This window comes from Rutidosis leptorrhynchoides, chromosome 6 (genome assembly GCF_046630445.1).
Source record: "Rutidosis leptorrhynchoides isolate AG116_Rl617_1_P2 chromosome 6, CSIRO_AGI_Rlap_v1, whole genome shotgun sequence".
In the NCBI taxonomy this organism is placed as follows: domain Eukaryota; kingdom Viridiplantae; phylum Streptophyta; class Magnoliopsida; order Asterales; family Asteraceae; genus Rutidosis; species Rutidosis leptorrhynchoides.
The window spans coordinates 57,197,585-57,220,100 of record NC_092338.1 but is presented as its reverse complement, the minus strand read 5'-3'; the positions used below and the strand labels follow the sequence as shown (position 1 = coordinate 57,220,100).

General features: G+C 32.6%; 1 protein-coding gene across 1 annotated transcript; it reads left to right on the top strand.

Moving 5' to 3' along the window:
- Positions 1 to 1,274: 1,274 nt before the first annotated feature.
- Positions 1,275 to 22,037, top strand: LOC139853658 (probable carboxylesterase 18). Its single transcript, XM_071843035.1, has 3 exons — positions 1,275 to 1,859; positions 2,023 to 2,442; positions 21,888 to 22,037. The coding sequence occupies exons 1-3, from the start codon at positions 1,275 to 1,277 to the stop codon at positions 22,035 to 22,037; spliced, it is 1,155 nt and encodes a 384-aa protein (XP_071699136.1).
- Positions 22,038 to 22,516: the final 479 nt, after the last annotated feature.

The following is a 22,516-nucleotide window of genomic DNA, read 5'->3' as shown; positions in this document are numbered from 1 at the left end:
TCTTGCAACTAGAGAGAAAAGAGAAAAAAGGGAGGTAGGAGATGGATGGAAATGAATGGATGAGATGGTGGGTTGACTAGTTGACCTAGTCAACTAGTTTGCCCACTTGACGCCAATAGTCCCTCGAGTTTAAAAGCGGGTGCGTGAATTTACCAAACGAATTTATTTAAATACGCGAGAGTAAACGGGAGATGTTATAATCGAATAACGAAATATTAAGAATGTTAGTTAACGAAAGATACGAATTTAGATAACGAAAGATATTATCTAAAAAAAACGGTGTTAAAAATAAATTTAACGGAAAAACGCGGGATGTTACAAAAGGAAACTGGAATGGGGAGACCTTGTTGCGGCTGAGAGGAAACTCTAATCATATAAGAATGCTTATATAATTTTTGGTGTGTGTTTCTACAAGCCTAAGACCTTTATTTATAGTGAAGACTATAGCCTTTGGTTTGCTCCCACAACCGATGTGGGACAAAAACACTTAAAACTTATTCTTCAAGTTAATTTTGCACCAAACTAGGAACTTTGAGACTCGATATCTCATTCACCTTTAATCCGTTTTGGACACACTTTAGGTCGTTGTAAAGCCCTCGTCAAGGATTACAAAACCCACTAAATAATTATTAATATATATAAATTTATTATATATAGTGTCCAAAGTTGGTGAAAACACACTTGTTTTTAACTAATTTTTCCAACAACTTTATCAAAAAATCAATGTTAATTAGGCGTTAGAGATTGACCTATAAAACCAAAGTAGTATTTACAATATTATTTAAGATAATGATATTACTCCGTATGAATTACTTTCTCAGTCTTAAAAGTATTGTCCCGTTATAACTTTTTAAGTCTTTGTTCTACATCTTTAACTTTAAATATTTATATTTGTGTTATACTAAGTATAATATTTGTTAAAGGTTATATATAAAAAACAAAAATATTTAAAGTTAAAAATTTAAAAAGAATGATTTAGAAAAGTCAAATGGTAACGGTTATTTTAAGAGAGAGCATGGTATTTGTTGATCTAGAGTCTAGACATATATAAAATACGCCGGTCAACTCAACAGCCGGTTTTTACCCGAATAAAAAAAAAAAAAAAATAATCTCAAACAGCCGGCCGTTCGTTAATCAAGTCGTTCATATCTTGCATCTTGCATATTGCATATAAATATACGAAAGCTATTATCATATAGTTGCTCACTGTGAACTGTAAACTTTAACTAATTATTTTTCATCTCAACTTAACGATCTTAATCAAGTTTAATTCAATGGCAGCATCATTAAACCTTCCATGGAACTTCAAAGTTGTATTTTCTTTAGTGTCCCCTGCATACAGTTTAATTTTGCGAAAAAATGGCACCGTGAACCGGCGTCTACTCAGCGTCAAAAAATGGTTTAAAAAACCCGCAAATTCAAAACCAGTCAATGGCGTTAAGACGTACGATGTGGTTGTTGATCAAACTCGCAAACTTTGGTTCCGTGTATTTGTCCCCGTACAACGTAATGCTGATCAAGAAGATGTTCCAGTTCTTGTTTACTTCCATGGAGGTGGATATGTTCTGTTTTCCCCTGACATTTATGCATTCCATGATTTGTGTTGTAGGTTAGCGAAAGAATTGAATGTGATAGTTGTTTCTGTCAACTATCGACTTGCACCCGAGCATCGTCATCCTGCGCAACATGATGATGGGTTTGACGTGTTGAAGTTTTTGGACAATCAAGAAAATAGATCGAAATGGTTACCGGATAACGCGAATATTTCACATTGTTTTGTTGCGGGTGATAGCGCTGGTGGACACCTAGCTCATCAGGTTACAAAAACAGCATGCCAATTCGACTTCCAAAATCTCAAGGTATGAGTTTTAACAATCTGTTAACATTAGTATTTAACTATAGCTAATGATAATTCCACTAATTAACATTGTGTGTTAATTGTTAAATAATACGGAGTAGTTTGTAATGTAGAATATTTTACTTGATAAATCTTAACAAGAAACTTATATATGAACATTTTAGGTAGTTGGTGTATTGGCGATTCACCCATTTTTTGGCGGAGAGGAGCGAACAAAATCTGAAATAGAACTTAACAGAATTTCACCTATGGTGAAAACGAAGCTTACAGATTGGTTTTGGAACGCATTCATGCCACTAGATGAGCGTGAAACTCGTGACCATCCCCTCATCAATGTTAGTGGCCCAAATAGAGTAGACATATCTAAAATTGATTTTCCAGCAACAATGGTGGTTGTTGCTGGATTCGATATTCTACGAGACTGGCAGTTAAGGTACTACGAGTGGTTGAAGAACTCGGGAAAAGAAGCATATTTGATGGACTATCCAAATATGTTCCATGATTTCATCATTTTTCCCGAGTTGCTTGAATCTGAGAAACTTATAGTGGAAATGAAAGATTTTATTCACAAGGTCCTGTATAAGGTGCGCTAGTGTAGGAGTGCAAAGTCGATTTAAACAAGAAGCGAAATCGAAACAAAGGAATCTCGCGACCGCGAGAATGGAAATGGGGTCTGGCACAAGAATTGGTTTGCGATTAGGAGTTCTTGTTCCCGTCTGGTTTGTAATTCGTTTAGCACTATAAATATAGCCGTATGTAACCTGTAATTGTGTGCTCGAAATTTATAGTATAAAATCTCTATTTTGCGCATGTGGACTAAATCCTTCGCCGAGTTTGGAATTGCGATATAATCACGTTAAATCATTGTGTTGTCTATCTTTATTTTATCGTGTTTATGCTTTAACTAATTCGTTTGTCGCTTGGGGGCTAGTGATTGGTGTAAAACACTTGTCTTGTAGGGTCCATAATTCCTAACAGGTGGTATCAGAGCTAAAGGCTTAAAGATCGGGCACGATGACGAATTGAAAACACGGTTTTCGATATGTCAATGATTCGGTACTCATCAGGTTATTAAAGAACGAGATTAGGTTTTTGTTTTGAAACATGTATCAAGACCAGGTGACATAGTTGATCACGGTGAACTCATGAGATATGTTTATGTATCAAGGGAGAGTTGATCACGCTAGGATTAGTGTGATGGTTCTGTAGGATTAATGTGCAAGGTACAACATATAACTATATGGCCAACCTCATTTGAGCCTTCGGGGTCACACACATATACACCGAGACGTCAAATAAAATATATATATGATGTATATATATTACTCAAGTAACAAAATAGTAAATCGAAATTAATTCATTTACTATTCATGTGAATAGTAAATGAAATGAAATTAATTAATTTACTATTCACATGAAAGTGACATGATAGAAATTATTAATTATAAGTTTCATAAACTACCCCTAAAGTATTTGAGAAATACGACTTTTTAAAATATAGCATTGTATTTGAAAATGATCTTGATTTCTTTTGATTTGCTTTTTGCTATCAAACAAACGAATCTTGATTTCTTTTGATTTACTTTATGCTACCAAACAAATGTGATATATTATATATTCATATATGTGTATCATATTACGAAGTAATTTTTGAATCATTCTAATGCTTTCGATGAACTAAAAGGAAAAACACATATTACATATTTTGGGTTCATAATATTAATCAAAGGTTGATTGATTATTACTTGGGTTTGGACTAGCATCCATTGACGTTGTTTGAAGTGTAGTGTGGACTATCCAAAGAGACGGTCATATTTTTGATCGTAGGTTTCTCTCCTTCAATCAGTTTCTTCAAGAAAGGTATATCGTTTACTCATCTTATGATTTATATTCTTGACAATTATTATGTTGTAACTGGATTGTTGGGATCGTTAATCATGTGCATGTTTCATTAAATAAGTGAAAATTTAATCTTGTTAAATTTTGTTCATAAAATAATAAAAGATTATTATTTTAACTATCCGCTGCGTTAATCTGTTTTGGTAAAAGTACACACGATTTTTCAACAGTGGTATCCGAGCCGCTTTTACACCATCTTAATTGTCGCTTGATTTTCTTTAAATTTAGCTTTGTGGTGAATTGGTAAAAGTCGAAACCTTTTTGGTTTTTAAAGTCAACGCGGTTGATTTAGACTTAACCTCTTGACGCACAAATATGATTGAAAGAATATCACTATTTTAAATTGTAGATTTAATTGTTATGGCTTGAATATTTATTATAATTGTTGATTGTTATATTCCATGGTTATACACATGCATTGTAACCATAGACAAGCCATATATAGGTTTTAATAATGTAGTTATTAAAATTGTGATTGCATACATAGCCCGTAATGCCCCGACCTATGTGATTGTTGTGATTGTTGATTACGGCAATATTATATCATGTTGATTATTTATTTTATTAGAAAGGCCATTTTGAAGCCAAAGTTGTATTGTATTTATTTTTCATTTTCATAGTATTGTATTTCAGTTTATTTTAATTTGTAAAAGTACTAGTTTAGTTGTATTTTCAAATTTAAATAAATGTAACAAGATGAAAATTGAAGATAAAGATGCAACACGAAGTTTGACTTAGAAGATGGCGAACAGGTCAAGTTGACAACGATGGCGTTTGTCAAGTTTTCACTTGATTCTTGAATTAAGTGGGAGCTACGATATTACCCTTAGTTTGACCTCTTGATCCCATGTCGGCTCATGGGATTAAGCATAGGTTTTTTTTGGGCTAGGCTATGTGTGTGTGATGCATGGTTGTGTTTTATTTTACGCATTTATATTTAATGGTTGATTATAATATATGCTAACTGTTTTTGATGAAAACATTAAATAAAACCGGTAACGAGTTTCAAATATTAAAATTGATGATTTTAAAAGGTTAAATTCTAACGAGTTTAAAGTTAAATAATTTTGAGACTCAAATTATATATATATGTTTTTTGATGAAAACATTAACTAAAACTCTAAACGAGTTTCAAAGATTAAAATTGATGATTTTAAAATAAGTTAAACTCTAACGAGTTTAATGATAAATGATTTTGAAAGTCAAATAAAATATATGGACGACATCTTTTAAAACTGTTTTAAAACGATACACGTTTGTGTATTTGTTATTTTTATATCCTATAAATTAAATAACAAATTAGATCACAAACATAATCGACATATACAATTGGTTAAAATGTTTTTTTAACTAGTAGTGTAGCGAATCTTGTGTGCATGCATTATTCGTTGACACAAACTTTTTACAAAATACCCGTCAAATTTAAGTCATGCCATCCAATGAGCTTGCAAACACTCCTCGTTATTTTTCTGATCTAGTGAGACTAGGCTGAATTATAGCCACGAGGTGGATTTTTCGATCTAGTGAGACTAGCGTGAATTTCCACTGTTTTCAAATTGGACGACTTAATCGTATTCACGGTGAGACCTGAGTTCGAGGCAAGGATGAGACAAACATGTTAGTAGATAATAGTGGTTTGTTGAACTACACATATCTCAAGGTCTCATAAAGATCTAAGAGTTGCACTTGTAATGCAATTGGTACCCGTTACCTACCAATAGACTCCATAACTGCTAGCTGATCAACAGATGTGGCTATGGAACCTCTATGTGGATCTTAGGCTTTCGTAAATTAATTGTTTTTTTTATAATATTATAAAAACTTGGGTAGTTAATTTATTAAAGCTCAATATCGAAAATACTAAATTGAATCTTATATCTATTGTAGATGTCAAATAATCAAGACGTAAACCAAAACACACTTCCTTCTTTGTTGGAGAAGGATAAACTCAATGTTCAAACTTCCTAGACTGACACTGCAACCTGAGAATTGTTCTCAAGCATACATGGAAGTTGAACAAAATTTAGAACCCTTATTCATACTTCCTGTTGTGGCAGTTGCTGCTACTCAGCAAAATTTCTATCGGATGTTGTTCGATGATCAGGAAGAAATATGATTGAAGGGTGAAAAAGAATAAGCCGAATATTTTGTGGAAGGAAAATGACAAATCATTTGCTAGGAAAAATATTCCACCTTCCAAGAAGGAAAGCCCAACAAAAGACGCCGAATGTTTCCATTGTGGAAAGGTTGGCAATTGGAGAAGGAAGTTGTCCTATCTTCCAATCTGAGCTGAGAAAAGGCAACGCTGGTGAGACTAGCAAATCAGGTATATTCCATAAATAGTTATATACTTCTTCTAGTGATTCCTATATCTTTGTTAACTGGTTGTGGCCTTCACACCTGTAACAATATGAAGGGAATGAGAAGAAGTAATAGACTAAAGAAAGGCACACTGGATTTGCAAGTAGGCAAGGGGGATCAAGCTTTTGTTAAAGCTATTGGTACCTCTGAACTTACTTCTCTAAGTGGTCTTATTATTTTGTTGGAACAATAGCATTATGCTCTCAATACTGCGAGCGACATAGTTTGAAAGATGCTAGTTTTGAACTTGCATTTACACACTTAGATATTTCAGTTTCTAAGGATAATATATTTATCTTAATACCTATCCACGTGATGGTATTTTTGAAATTGATATGCATAGTGTAATTTCAAATGAGAATTCTGTGTATACCTACATCGCCAAAGTCTTCAAGCAAGACTTGAATAAGACCTATCTATGACATTGTCATATGAGTCATATAAACAAACAATGCATTTCAAAACTCCAGTCTAATGGACTTTTGGAATCAATTGGCTCTGAGTCATTTGATGTATGCGAGTCATGTTTATGTGAAAAGATGACAAATGCTTCTTTCTCCGATTTAGGTAAAAGAGCTAAAGATCTTTTAGGACTAATACATACTGTTGTATGTAGCCCTTTAAGAACAATGTATAGATTTAGTTAATTTTACTTCATTACATTTACTGATGAGTATAGTAGCTATGATTATGTTCACTTGCTGAAACATAAACATACAACTATTTTACCATTCAAAAGTATTCCAAAATGAAGTAGATAATCAGCTTGGAAAGACCATTAAAGCACTTCGCTCCGATGGAGTAAGTGAGTTTATGAGTCAAGAGTTTTTGGACCACCTAAAGAATTGTGGGATTGTCTCATGGTTCACTCTACCTTACACACCACAACACGATGGTGTGTCTGAGTAAGAGGAATCAACTTTACTTGATATAGTTTGATTTATGATGAGTCTGATTTCTCTACTACCGTCTTTTAGGGATATGTATGAGAGTCTGCTGCAGGCATACTCAATGTGATTCCAACTATGAAGGTAGAAAAGACACCATATGAGTTATGGCATGGGAAGAATCCCAAGTTGTCTTATCTCAAATTCTGGGGTTGTGAAGCGTATGTGAAGCATGACACTTCAAACAAATTAGTACCCAGAACTATCCAATGTTACTTTGTACGATACATAAAGGAAACAACAGGTTACTACTTTTACTACCAAGCTGAAGACAACGTGTTTTCTGCTCGGTCTGCTGAATTCCTAGAAAGAGATCTTCTCTTACAAGAAGTCAGTGAGAGTAAAGTAGATCTTGAAGAAATTCAAGTACTTTAAAGTAACATACCTTCAATAAGCACTAGCAATCCACACGTTGAAACTGAGCACACTGTTGGTAAGCCAGAACGTGTTACACCTGCACTTTATAGATCTAGTAGAGCTCATCGGCTTATGAGGTTTAATTATCTGATTAATTCAGATAAACCTCAACTAAGGGATTATGATGAACCCTCTAGCTGTGTGAGGCCATATCAGATTCTGAATCTGAAAATGACTAGATTCTATGAATACATATATGCAGTCCATGAAGGATAATCAAGTATGAGACTTGATTGATCTTCTACCCAATTGTAAGACAATGAGGTAAAAATGGGTCTTCAAAGGAAGACTGATATGGACGGTAATGTAAACACTTTTAAAGCTCTATTGGTGACAAAAGGTTATGATGAAAGTTTTTCACCAGTCGTGAGCCCTAAAACAATTAGGATACTTATTGCCATGGTTACTTTTCATGATAATAAAATATGGCTAATGGATGTCAAAACTGCTTTCCTAAATGGCGACCTAAGCGAGGACGTATATATGGTTCAGCCGGAAGGGTTTATGAATCCTAAGCATCCTAATAAAGTATGCAAGCTTCTAAAATCCATTTATGGATAAAAGCAAGCATCCAGGAGCTAGAATCTTAAGTTTAATGAGAAAATCAATTCTCAAAACCAAGATAAGCTCTGAGTTTACATTAGAGCTAGTGGGAGCAGAGTAGTCTTCTTGATCTTATATGTTGATGACATATTACTTATTAGAAATAACATTCCAACTCGCAAGATGTCAAGTCTTGGCTTGGAAAATGTATTTCCATAAAGGATCTTGATGAAGCTACTTATATTATTAGAATGAGGATCTATAAAATAGATCCAATTGGCTTATTGGTTTGAATCAAAGTACATACATTATCTTGCAGAGATTTAGCATGCAAAACTCCAAGCATGGAGCTTTGCCAATGCAAAAGGGCATAACCTTGAGAAAGTCTCAAAAGTCCTATCACAGTAGATGAGATGAGACAAATGAAATGTATCACATATGCTTCGGCTATATGATCCATTATGTATGCCATGATATGTACTATACTCGATGTTTCGTTAGTTTTGAGTTTGACGAGTCATTGTCAACATAATCCGGGTGAAGTACATTGGATTGTTGTTAAGAATATTCTTTAGTATTTGCATAGTACTAATGATATGTTCTTGGTTTACGGTGGTTTGGAAAAAGAGTTAAGTATTAAGTTTTATACTTATTCTAGTTTCCAAACTGATCAAGATGATTCTCGATCCAGTCACGTTGTTTCTTTGTCATGATGGGCAAGACATTTGATTGGAAGAGCTCTAGGCAGAGCACTATTGAACAATCTACAACAAAAACAGAATACATTGTTGACTGAGAAGCTACTCAGAAAGCTGTCTGGGTAAGGAAGTTCGTTGTTATACTCAGAGTAGTACACAACATTTAATCTTCTATAATATGTACTGTGATAGTTCGAGTGTTAATATACTTTTGAAAGAATCACATGTATATAAAAGTATCCGGCACATTCTTCAAAAGTTTGACTACATTCATTAAGTCATTAAGAGGAATGATATTAGTATTCTTAAAGGTTCATACAAATGATAATGTGGCTGACCCGTTCACGAAGCCCATGATGCACAACAAGCATGATGATCATGCTAGTAATATTGGACTTCGTTATGCTGCTGATCTTTTTCATTTGTAATTTAATATTTGGATATTTTTGGAACATTAAGCAGTTTTATATTAATGAACTGACATACTTGATATGGTCGTTTTCATTTATATCACTGTGTTCTATATTAGCATGTTTAATCCATGAATAATTGTTGATTATTCAAAATCTCCATAATCGGTCATGTTATGGGAATAACATGAATTAACATTAATGTGAAATTTTGGTTATATTCATTGATGATGAATAGTTAACTTGTTGAGACCAAAATTCATATGTATTCATTGATGATGAATATTGGAATGACCCAACCATGAGATGTCACTACATGGATCGTAGTCAGTAGTGAAACTTTTAGTGATTATGTCTTTGTGTCCTTAGACTTGAGATGCACGCCCGTCTTGATGAGTGTAGCATTGTATTTTGATATGGTTAAACGCTGTCCTGAATAAGGCTGTTATAAAGGCCATTATTGGGTATAATGTAAAGCTCGTGATAGACACGTGTATGCAATATAGGATTTGTTCCTCTAAAATGTTTGGAGTTAGATACTTTTTGAGCTCCTCGATGAATGAATAAGATATTTGTGTGGCCGCACCCAGATGTAATTAAGATGATACTTAATTAATTTGGTGATCTAATTCAGTTCTAAGATCGATAAATAAAATTGTTAAACAAATGAGAATGACCGATGATCCATATCTCAAGTTTAACTAAAGTATCTGAAATAAAAGGACGAATGACATTTAACACTTACCATAAACAGTTTCGAGAAACTATCCTCACGTGAATTTGGGGACAATGACGTGTTGCTAGACGCTTATCATTGTTTGTATAGTTACTTGGTGTTGTGCCATGCACAAATGAGAGTCTGTAGGATTAATGTGCAAGGTACAACATATAACTATATGGCCAACCTCATTTGAGCCTTCGGGGTCACACACATATACACCGAGACGTCAAATAAAATATATATATGATGTATATATATTACTCAAGTAACAAAATAGTAAATCGAAATTAATTCATTTACTATTCATGTGAATAGTAAATGAAATGAAATTAATTAATTTACTATTCACATGAAAGTGACATGATAGAAATTATTAATTATAAGTTTCATAAACTACCCCTAAAGTATTTGAGAAATACGACTTTTTAAAATATAGCATTGTATTTGAAAATGATCTTGATTTCTTTTGATTTGCTTTTTGCTATCAAACAAACGAATCTTGATTTCTTTTGATTTACTTTATGCTACCAAACAAATGGGATATATTATATATTCATATATGTGTATCATATTACGAAGTAATTTTTGAATCATTCTAATGCTTTCGATGAACTAAAAGGAAAAACACATATTACATATTTTGGGTTCATAATATTAATCAAAGGTTGATTGATTATTACTTGGGTTTGGACTAGCATCCATTGACGTTGTTTGAAGTGTAGTGTGGACTATCCAAAGAGACGGTCATATTTTTGATCGTAGGTTTCTCTCCTTCAATCAGTTTCTTCAAGAAAGGTATATCGTTTACTCATCTTATGATTTATATTCTTGACAATTATTATGGTGTAACTGGATTGTTGGGATCGTTAATCATGTGCATGTTTCATTAAATAAGTGAAAATTTAATCTTGTTAAATTTTGTTCATAAAATAATAAAAGATTATTATTTTAACTATCCGCTGCATTAATCTGTTTTGGTAAAAGTACACACGATTTTCCAACAGGTTCTGGCAGTTTATGATGTACTTGGGACGCTGATTGCCATTTGATGGTGATTTTTTACGGAGGGTTATGAAGTTAGAGGTCAGATCGATGAGTTTATTGTGGAGAGATTTTGAGAGAACCTGGTGATTAGATCTGAGATCTTGTTCATCGTTATCCCGTGCGAACGAATGATCGAGCAAAATTCAGATTTTCATGCGCTGCTGAATGAGAAAATTCATTGCAGGTTAGTTAACTGTCGGATCGGTTTGAAATTTGGAGTGTAAATTGAGGACACATGGATCTACATGTGGTAAAATGATTGCGAAGATCAAACCGTTGTATTTTCAAATACAAATTTTCGAAGTTGCTGCAATTTCAGGATAAACTTTTCGGGTTTGATTTCGCGAGTGCGGGTCGGTTTTGTCTCGAAAATTTCAGGCGATACTGGCTGTATTTTCGGGGATGTTGGTTTGTTATAGGAGCTCACGAGGATGGTTTCTGAAATGACTCAAACTCGTTTACGAAAAATGACCTTTTTTCAAAACTGACTGGCAGTCATCTAACAATGTTGCACTGCACGCGGAGCCCAAATTTTATGTGGCGCGTAGTACAAATGAAAACAGACACCAGTCACTGTCCCAGCTACTGTTTCCACTTCCTGCCATACTGCGCGGCGCGCTGGAAAACTCTGCGACGCACAGTTCCACTGGAAGATGACCTGCACACACTTTATAATTTTTGACCCATTTTCAACTGACAATGTATGATCAACAACTTCCAAATCAGTTTTAAATGTTTACATCCAACACATACTCAAATCAAGATAGTCTAAAACAAGTTATCAAATGTAAGGCCTCACGGGTCTTCCACGACCAATTACACAACAAAAGTAGTAAAGTTGACCCAAAATGAATTTTTACACAAGTCTTTGACACGAGCATAGTGTTTGGGACAACTACCCAAACTAACGCATAAGTCTTCCTAACCCAGCAAGCACTTCAAGCGTGCTATTCCACAGTCTTACTCTTATCCTTCTTAGCTCCTAAATCTATAAAAAGGAAAACAACGTTAGGGTAAGCATACGCTTAGTGAATGCAACAATTATATATGTACACACAAGTTACAACACAATGTATCAACAACTATGCAATCACATAAACACAACACTTCCTTGGCTATGAGTCACAATCTAGCATACATATCATTACATATAGCGCTATAAACAACAAAACACATATATGGTTAACCATAAGCACCGATTCCCGTCGACATACGACTCTAAGTGAACCGACATTCGGTCACCATCGGAATCATCCAATACCCGTCAACAGACGACCTATAGTGATCCGACCCACAATTATTTCACTATCACTCCCGGATGGTATTTGACAAACGACTATTAGTGAATCCCGACTAACGGTCATTTCACTACCACCCTTCCCGCAACCTATGCACACAAATATATAATTATTCCACTTACCTTGAATTTCTTTATCTATCGAAATTCTTAACTCCGCAACCGTTAATGTAATTTACCTATTGCATACAACACATAACAAGCTAATTTTACAATCTAGCTTGACAACCCAAAATCCCACAAGAGCAATTTTGACCCAAATTGCTCTTGACCTCATACCCAACCAAGTCCAACCCAAAGTCACCAACACTAGTGATTATACCACAAAATCACAAATTAACAACCTAAATCAAGTACTTATGTACTTAATTCATTTAAACAAGACATAAACCCTAGTTTGACATCACTCAAATCACAATTTAGTTTTGACACACAAAAAAACGCCTAAAAGCACAACAATCATCAATTACTTGATGATTAACAATTTATCACCCAATTAAGAGACTAATTATACCCAAATTCGTCATCTAACACAAAACCAACTTTATTAGGGTTCACATACCCAATAAGACATCCTAAACCCCAATTTCTAGCAAAAAGGGGGTTTATGATCATCAACCAACCCAAACCCTAACCCTAACCTCATGAATATAGATTTTGGGCTTAATCTTATGAATAACATACCATCTCACATCCATTAGGTGCATGAGGTATGTCAATGCATATATTTTCCGAGAGAAAATATACTCATAATCAACGATATGAGAGGGGTTTATTTAGGCGTCAACCTCATTAACCTCCATTCCGGCTACCATGAATAAGTGAACAAATTCGTGCATCCTTCGAATCGAAATTAGAACCACATAAATACGAACTCACGTATAACAATTTAAGATTTTATAAAGTGTAATAAAAAGTAGAGATAAATGAGTGTTTTAGTGTGTAAAAAATGATAAGTTAAAAGGGTTTATATAGATAAAATTAATAGGTTTAAAATAAATTTAAAAAAACGGATATGTAAAAATATGTAATCACAATCTTGTAAACATACCAGATCAAAACAAAACCTTAAGAACTTTACTGAATTAAATCAATCTTACAATTCTCACAGTCGAAAGTAAACAAAACTAAATCACTATGATCTATAACAAATCAAGATCACAGGAGACCTAATGACAAGATTATACACAAGATGAATAAGCTCTAAATAGAATACTGGATGATCAAAAGACACGAGACCAGCTTAAAACGATAAGAAAAATAGGGTTGTGAACTCTTAACCCTAATCTGAACAATAAGATCAGTATATATAAACTAATTTAAGGCACAAAAGCCCCCCTTGACTTTATCTCTAATGCACCGACATCCTTAAGTTTAGCACAATATCCACTCAACCACCCTCTAAACTTCATATCAGGAAAACAAGTCCTTCAAGTTCAAGAATCATCACAACTACCCTTTGGTTGATGAAACCTGAAATAAATTCTAGAAAACACCACAAATAAGATTGGATAAAAATAATTTTCAAAATAAGTTTGATATAATCATTATTTTAAACATTCTTCCTCAAACTTATTTTGAAATAAGTCAAACATACCCAACCTATTAGTCAACAAGTTGTGTTGACTAACACTTAACCCTTTGGTGAGAATATCAGAAAGTTGATTATTAGATTCAACTTTTACAGTTTTGATGATACTAGAAGTAACCTTTTCTCTAATAAAATGAACATTAATATCAAAATGTTTTGTCCTTTCATGAAGGACATGATTTACAGCTATTTGCATAGCTGAAGAATTATCACAGTATAAATCAACTGGAAGATCAAGTTTGACATTAAGATCATTTAAAAGATTTTTGAGCCATAAAATTTCACAAGAAGTTGTTTCCATAGCCCTATATTTAGCCTCAACTGAGGACCTAAATACAGTGGCTTATTTTTTGCTTTTCTAAGAAACAAATGAGCCACATAAATAAACAAGATAACCAGTGACTGACTTTCTATTGACCTTACATTTACCCCAGTTAGCATCACAATAATCATGAATAGAAAAACAATCACATGTTTTAAACAAGATACCTTTACCTGGAGCATGCATATACTGACTTAACACTTGAAGAGCAAAAGATATATTAGGTCTTGTAAGAGTCAAATAGATAAGTCTACCAACAAGTTTTTGATACTCAGTAATATTTTGCAACAAGAGAATTTTATCACTAGCAACACTAGCAATACATGTATTGGATTTAATTGGAGTACCTACAAGTTTGCAACCAAGCATACCATGATCATTAAGTAATTCCAAATAATATTTTCTTTGATTCATGCATATACTATTGTTATCAAGAACTTCAATTCCCAGAAAATACTTAAGCTTACCAAGATCTTTAATTTGAAACTTGGTTTTTAGAAAATGATTAAATTTAGGGTTCTTTTGTTTCTTAGGTTTATGTGACGATCCGTCCAAATCCCTTTTGGACGAATACATCAATCATTGATTTCACAGTGAGGTACTGACCTCTACATGATACGTTTTGTAAACATTGCATTCTTTTGAAAAGGCACACCATAATTGAATATCAATTTCCAAGGTTTTTGACGTTTGATGATTTCTACATATAGAGAATCACTGTAAGTAATAGTTTACAATACTACATACGTTGATAATGCAGTCAAAATAAGATACATGGTGATGATTTTATGAATGCAACATTTTCTCGAATAAAGCATGTATAACTCCATGCACATAGCTTGTATCACATATAAGCAAACATCGGAAGACTTCTAGGAACCTGAGAATAAACATGCTTTCAAGAGTCAACACAAAGGTTGGTGAGTTCATAGTTTTAATGTTGCGCATAATTCGTATATAAAGGTGGATCACAAGATTTCAGTTGTTTCATCCAGAAACGTTCATCAAAATATTCTACAAGATTGAGCACCCTGGTAACTAAACTTTAACGTCTATATAATAAGTACCCATGTTTTAACATACATGCAACCAACATGTACAATACACGCAAACCAACGTGTACTAAACTCAAATAGCATACGTCTGTTTTATAGTTCAGGCTAGGGTTTCTATACCTGGAACAGACGCGGATGTCAAGCCCTATGGATCCATATATAACTACTCGCGCCCACTAGTTCTTATAATCGGCAGTTACTAGTTACCAAAGCTAAGGGATTTTCGGTTCAAACTCAGTGTAGAATTTAGTATGTACTTGTATCCATCGCGTTTAAAATAAAGTGCATGTATTCTCAGCCCAAAAATGTAGATTGCAAAAGCAATTAAAAAGGGATCTATGAAACTCACCTTAGCAGCACATAAGGTCATTCACCGAAATGTGACCGAAACTCGGAATGAAAAATAACCATAGATCTCAACCTAGAGAACATATGTTGGTCAATACATGTCTAATAAGCTAGGTCGGGTCATAGTGTATCACAATCCTAATGCTCGAGACCGACATGCAAAGGTAAACAAAAGTCTTTTCAAAAGTCAACCTGACCCAATATGACCTTTAAATCTATACATGTTTATTAACATAGTATAAGTCTTAATAGTTGAACGAATTTATAATTTATCAAACTCAAAACATTATTTATTTCAAGAGTTATATTATATTTGAATGATCATGGCAATTGAATATATTTTAACATTTCATATCGTTTCCCAATACTTGTAAAACTAGATTATAGTGTTTATAAAGCCTTAAAACATGATAAGACAGTCAACTTTGACAATTGTTCAACAAGACGATACGTGCCTTATATAGAAATTCATTTACTCAATTAGTAATATTTGAAAATCCAATTTATCAATCTTATAAATAAGTTGTTTAAATATCAATTGCAGATTTAAAAGCAATTTCAATTAATGTTAATTATAATTCAGTTGACCATAACTTTTAATTCGTTCCTCGAAAACACACGATTTCTAAATGAAAAGTTATTAATTTTTCGACAGCTTTCCAACTACATGCATATCATATACCTTTTATCAATAACATATGTATCAAATTCATGATTCATCATAAACTATCTAACGATAAAATTAAAGCATACAAGCATGCATAAACATATATACTCGAGCACTAGACATGGATACACTATTAATAAAAGATAAGATATAAATGCTTACGTATCAATATTGGGATTCAATATTGCAGAAAAGTACGTAGACGCAACGGAGATGATAAACACTAGGTTGTCCTCACGATCGTATCCCCGAACATTACCCATAACCTCCATAACTATAGCCCATAATTTCCTTAGCTTTTATCCCGTTCGAAAACCATTTTTGAAATAACTCGAGCATAACCTCGTCGTATTATTTTATGTATAATACTAATACTAAATACACTAATACTACTAATATTAATATTAAAATTAATATTGAGAATAATAATAATAATTTATAAGTAATATATATATATATATATATATATATATATATATATATATATATATATATATATATATATATATATACAGAGTATTGAGATAGATAGAGATATATGGAATGAGTTCGGCTGAAACACTCGAGCTTTTATAGCACCATTTCTAAAACAGCACCCCATGCGATCGCATTGGGTTTGCTCTCTATGGCCATGCGATCTCATGGCAAGGATTTCCAGCTCACCTTGTTTTGTTGTTTTGCTTGTCGACATAATTAAATAAATATATAATATATATTAATTAATTATATATTATAGTATATTCTCGTGCCTAGTTAACTTGTAATTTTGGTTCTGATGTCTTGTACGTTTACGTTCGACTTATGTCCCGGTTCCGGTTTTTCGAATTTCCTTTCGTACGCTTAGAAAACTAGTATTTTACGTTTAACGACGTGTACCTTTAATAATCATCGATAAACTATATTACTCGAAGTATAACTTATACATTTGAGTATTTTGGTCTTTTGCTTCTATAAATCAACCTCTCATTGTTTATTAAAATATATTTAATAATATCAAAACGTTTTATATCTAGTTATCAAACGGAACAATAAACGGGTGTTACTATCGTTTACAAAAATAATTTCAAACTCTTATATATATAAATATAATATATATAAACACTTTTTAAATACACTTTGTCAATATATTTAATTCAAATACAGTCAAAAAGGAAAGATTTCTTAAATCAACGTGGACCTCACAGAGACTCGTAATCATATCACAATGTATCAGATAAATCAATCATTTGATATTATCTTTTAATTCATTCGATAAATATATTAAACATATATTGAGACAATATGTTCATGTAAAGTATTATACATCTAATACTTTGTTAACATTTTCAGTTAATATAACTATATATTATATATACATATCTATATATACATAAATGTTCGTGAATCGTCGAGCATAGTCAAAAGGGTAATTGAATATATGAACATAGTTCCAAAATTTTCGAGACTCAACATTACAGACTTTGCTTATCATGTCGGAATCATATAAAGATTAAGTTTAAATTTGGTCGAAAATCTTCGGGTTGTCACAGTACCTACCCGTTAAAGAAATTTCGTCCCGAAATTTGATCGTGGTCGTCATGGCTAACCATAAAAATGTTTTCGTGACGATTATGAGTTGGAAATTTGAGTTTTATCATTAGTGGTTACTATGGATAAAACAATTAGATTTTTGTGAAGAGTACGAGTGAAGTTATCACAAAAGAGTGAAGATGAGTAAATACATGTTTGCCTTAACTGGTGACGTAGCCACGACTGATTTTCGAAATTCAAGGGATTTAAAGAAAATCTTCGAAATAAGATTTGATTCTTCGGTAATTAAGGAAAGTAGAATCCGTTTTGATTAAATGCGATCATCTGTTTTGATTGCTCTATCGGATATTTTACTATAAATCCACCCCATTCGTTTCCTTACAACTCACACCTTCTATTCTTTCTCCCTCACTCATACTTTAAAGCATTTCTCAATATGCTCCATCCAGTTCTGATTCTTGATATGCTCCTAACTTTCATATCTATCATTCTTCTTTTTCATCTGCCCCCAGAGGAATCTATCACTTCTGCTATACTCTTGGTTTTATAGTGTTTTTAGTTCTCCCGTGTCTTTACGTTGCAATACTTATTGATATACACGGTTTGTAATTTCTGGGTTGTTGTCAAGCTTTATATTTTCCCTTATATTTAGGAGCTCCATGCTTTTGTTTCTTCTTCCCGACTTCAAGTCAAGCGAATAATAGTCCAGAATTCGTAGGTATGGAGTTTTGAATGATCATAATATACAAAGTAGAATGGAAAGGTAATAGTACGATTTGATTTGTCAAATTACCAGAATATCCGGAAAAGACCGAATCATCAAGAAAAATATTTTCTTGATAGTTTAGAGGTTAAATAGAAAGAAAGAGTTATGTAACGTGGTTCATGATGAGGGTATGATCTGTGAACCTTTATCACGTTCCATTAGAAACTCAGCATAACTTACTGTAATATAATCACGTTAATCAAGTGTCATTATATTATACTAACTCATGCTTCAATTCCCAACACTACTTCAAAAACATTCATATTTTAAATTCGAATTTTTTTTCTTCAGATTTTAGAAACTACAACAGTTTCCTTTATGATGTAACACTGATAGCGCGAAGAGATAAATGATTTTAGATAAGAATGGTTATGAAAATATCTTTAGAAATATCGAGGATCTTTATAATGAAAGATACGATGATATCTTAGAATTTCTAATATCGAAAGATGATAAAGAAGATTTGTCCGTAAAGATTTAGAGTCAGGAGCAAGGTATTCGTTAATGACTTCAGCAGATACTGAATCATTTAGATTCTTTGAAGGCAGGTTTAGTCTTTGTGATTTGTCCACAGCCTCCTTCATGGTTTGCTCATTTCGTTTTTCAGTACCAAATTTTCTCTTTTTCTGAGCTTTGCCAACACGCTATTCTTTATCGTCAAACTTTTGACTGTTAAGGTCATTTACAGTTTTTGCTGCTTCATCAGTTCTGTAAAGACCCGTCCTAATCCATAAGAACGAATACAATAACATATGATTACATCGCGAGGTATTTGACCTCTATATGATACATTTTACAAACATTGCATTCGTTTTAAAAGACAATCTTTCATTACATCGAAAGTTGACAGGCATGCATACCATTTCGTAATATTCATCTATAAATGATCCAATCTGTCATTTACTTAATCATAATCTTTACTGAACTCAACGACTTGAATGCAACGTCTTTTGAAATATGCCATGAATGATTCCAAGTAATATCTTTAAAATGAGTTAATGCACAGCGAAAGATTTCTTTAATACCTGAGAATAAACATGCTTTAAAGTGTCAACCAAAAGGTTGGTGAGTTCATTAGTTTATCATAATTATTCATTTCCATCATTTTAATAGACCACAAGAATTTCATTTCCATTTCTCATAAATATACGTCCCATGCATAGAGACAAAATCATTCATATGGATTGAACACCTGGTAACCGACATTAACAAGATGCATATAAGAATATCCCGATCATTCCGGGACATCCATCGGACATGATATAAAAACTCGAAGTACTAAAGCATCCGGTACTTTGGATGGGGTTTGTTAGGCCCGATAGATCTATCTTTAGGATTCGCGTCAATTAAGGGTGCACTAATTCTCAAAATTAGTGATGTTCCCTAATTCTTAGGCTACCAAGCAAAAGGGCCATATTCGGCTTCGATCATTCAACCATATAATGTAGTTTCGATTACTTGTGTCTATTTCATAAAACATTTATAAAAGTTCGCATGTATTCTCAGCCCAAAAATATAAAGGGTAAAAAAGGCAAATGAAACTCACCATACTGTATTTCGTAGTAAAAATACATATGACGATATTGAACAATGCAGGGTTGGACTCGGATTCACGAACCTATATCAGTTATATATATTAAAACATATAATTAACATGTAATAATAATCTAACCAGTTTATATATATTATTTATTTAATTTAGTAATATATTTGTTATTTTAAAGGTTATATATATATTTATTTTGTATATTAATATTTATATATATAGTTATATTAATATATTTATAGATTGATAATATTATATTATAAATCAATAATTTGTTATATAAAAATAATACTAATTATGATAAAATTCATGCTGATTCTAATAATAATAATAATGTTAATAAAAATGAAAATGCTTTTAATATTAATAATAATGATAATACTACTAAAAAATAAATAAAATGTTATATGTTAATAATATTACTAATATTTATGATAATAATAATGTTAATGATATTAATAATAATAATAGTACTTACTAATAATAATACTAATAATGAAAATAATAATAATAATAATAATAATAATAACAATAATAATAATAATAATAATAATAATAATAATAATAATAATAATAATAATAATAATAATAATAATAATAATAATAATAATGATAATAATAATAATAATGAGTATTAAGTAAAATACCTCAAAGAAGTATTCCTACAAAAAATGCTCAAGTCCGGGTTTGAACCCGCGACGTCCCGCTAACCCAAAAACATCCTTAACCATCTAAGCTGTCTTGTATTTCAAGAATTATTATAAAACTAATTATAATTAACCCGGTTTTTGGTCATCATATTCATCTAATCCTCTTCATAATCAAAATCATCTAATCATCTTCATAATACTTATCATCATCGTAGTAATTCATCATCATCATATGGCTTATCATAATCATCATTGACGGATTACTATCATCATCATCAACATCATACCATCTGTAACCATCATTATCTTAACCATATTATCGTGAACTCTTCTCATTGTCTTTCGTATCATCATAATCATAAAATCATAATCATAATCATATTCTGTGATCAAAATCATAAATTCGTGATCATAATCATAATCATATCTTCATCAACTTTAACTATCATCTTCATCATCACCTATACGATCATAATCATCTAACGTCATTCCCATCCCATGATCATCATTATCCTCTTCCTATCATCGCTTACTAGAATCATGACTATCATCACTGTTTTTCATATCATCTAACATCACTAACGTGCATCATCACTGCAATCATCCTATCTTAATCCTAATCTAATTATAATCACAATCACTCTCGTTCATCACATCATGTATCATGGTTTTGGCCTAAAAGAATGAATAAATGGTTTGATTATGATAGAAAATTTCGAACGGCAGAATAATGAAAAGAAAACAAATAATATCTCATGCACCCATCATCAATTCATCATCGTCTAGCTTTTATATTATCTAATTAAGATTGGTTTTGGCCCAAGTAGTAAACAGAATTTTGGCAGCCCAAGTTGTAACTAATGGCCTAAGTATTGATTTGTATGGCTCGACCCAAACTAAACAGTTTAATCGATTAGTTGTAATGATCAATCAAAAGGAACTCAGTTTCCTTTTTCTTTTTAATAATTACTAGTGGATGAATGTGGGTTAGTTACTTGGGAAAAAAAAATGTCGGCCAATCAAGGGACAGAAAGGAGACGTGAACCTATCATCGTTATTCTAAAGTTTCACTTTCATCGTCCTTTCCTTTTAACTAGAAACGATACATACAGCTGGTGTAGTAGCAGTAGAGGGTGTTTGGTGGTGTTTTGATGGTCGATTGAAACAGAAAGAGAGATACAGCAGCAATAATTGTTAATGGGTTTTTGATGGTGAAGGTTCAACGAAGAAGAAAGGTGGTGGTTGTTAATTTAAGAGAGAGAATTAAGAGAGTGATGGAGAGGACTGTGATTGATCAGGAAGGAAACAAGAAACAAGCGAGCAGCTATAGCAAAACAGTGATGATGACGATGGTTCTCGTTTATTGATTCGAAAACAAGAAATATATATATATACATAAAGAAGGCTGATGATGGTGGTGAATCGTGGTTGAATGGTGTTCACGAAGATGAAAAAGATAAATAGAAAGACAAAAGTGGTGCTGGTTCGTGGTGTTTTAAACTGAGAAGTAGTCGTAGCAGCAATATGGAAACTTACGGTGGTTTTGGGTTCTTGGGTTTGTAAACGAAAGTAGAAATAAAAACATGATATCGATGGTGGTTGTGGGTTTGAAGAGGGTGGCGGATGATGGTGGCCTTTTGGCAGTTGATGATCGGTGAAGTGATGGTGTTTGGTTTGTGACTATAAACCGTACAGTAGTAATCACCGTATGGTTCGAATGATAGTAATGATGGTGATTGCCGAAGATGGTGGTTGTTAAATGTCAAAGGTGGTTCTCTGGTGATAATTGTTTGTTGATAATGATCAACTTTAAGCCAATGGAATGATGGTTTATGGTAAACCGAAA

Excerpts from the sequence above, each read along its gene's own strand:
- LOC139853658 (XM_071843035.1), top strand. The coding sequence starts at position 1,275 with ATGGCAGCATCATTAAACCTTCCATGGAACTTCAAAGTTGTATTTTCT. Across the intron at positions 1,860-2,022 it reads TCGACTTCCAAAATCTCAAG|GTAGTTGGTGTATTGGCGAT; the intron begins GTATGAGTTTTA and ends TGAACATTTTAG. Across the intron at positions 2,443-21,887 it reads TTCACAAGGTCCTGTATAAG|GTTCAACGAAGAAGAAAGGT; the intron begins GTGCGCTAGTGT and ends TTGATGGTGAAG.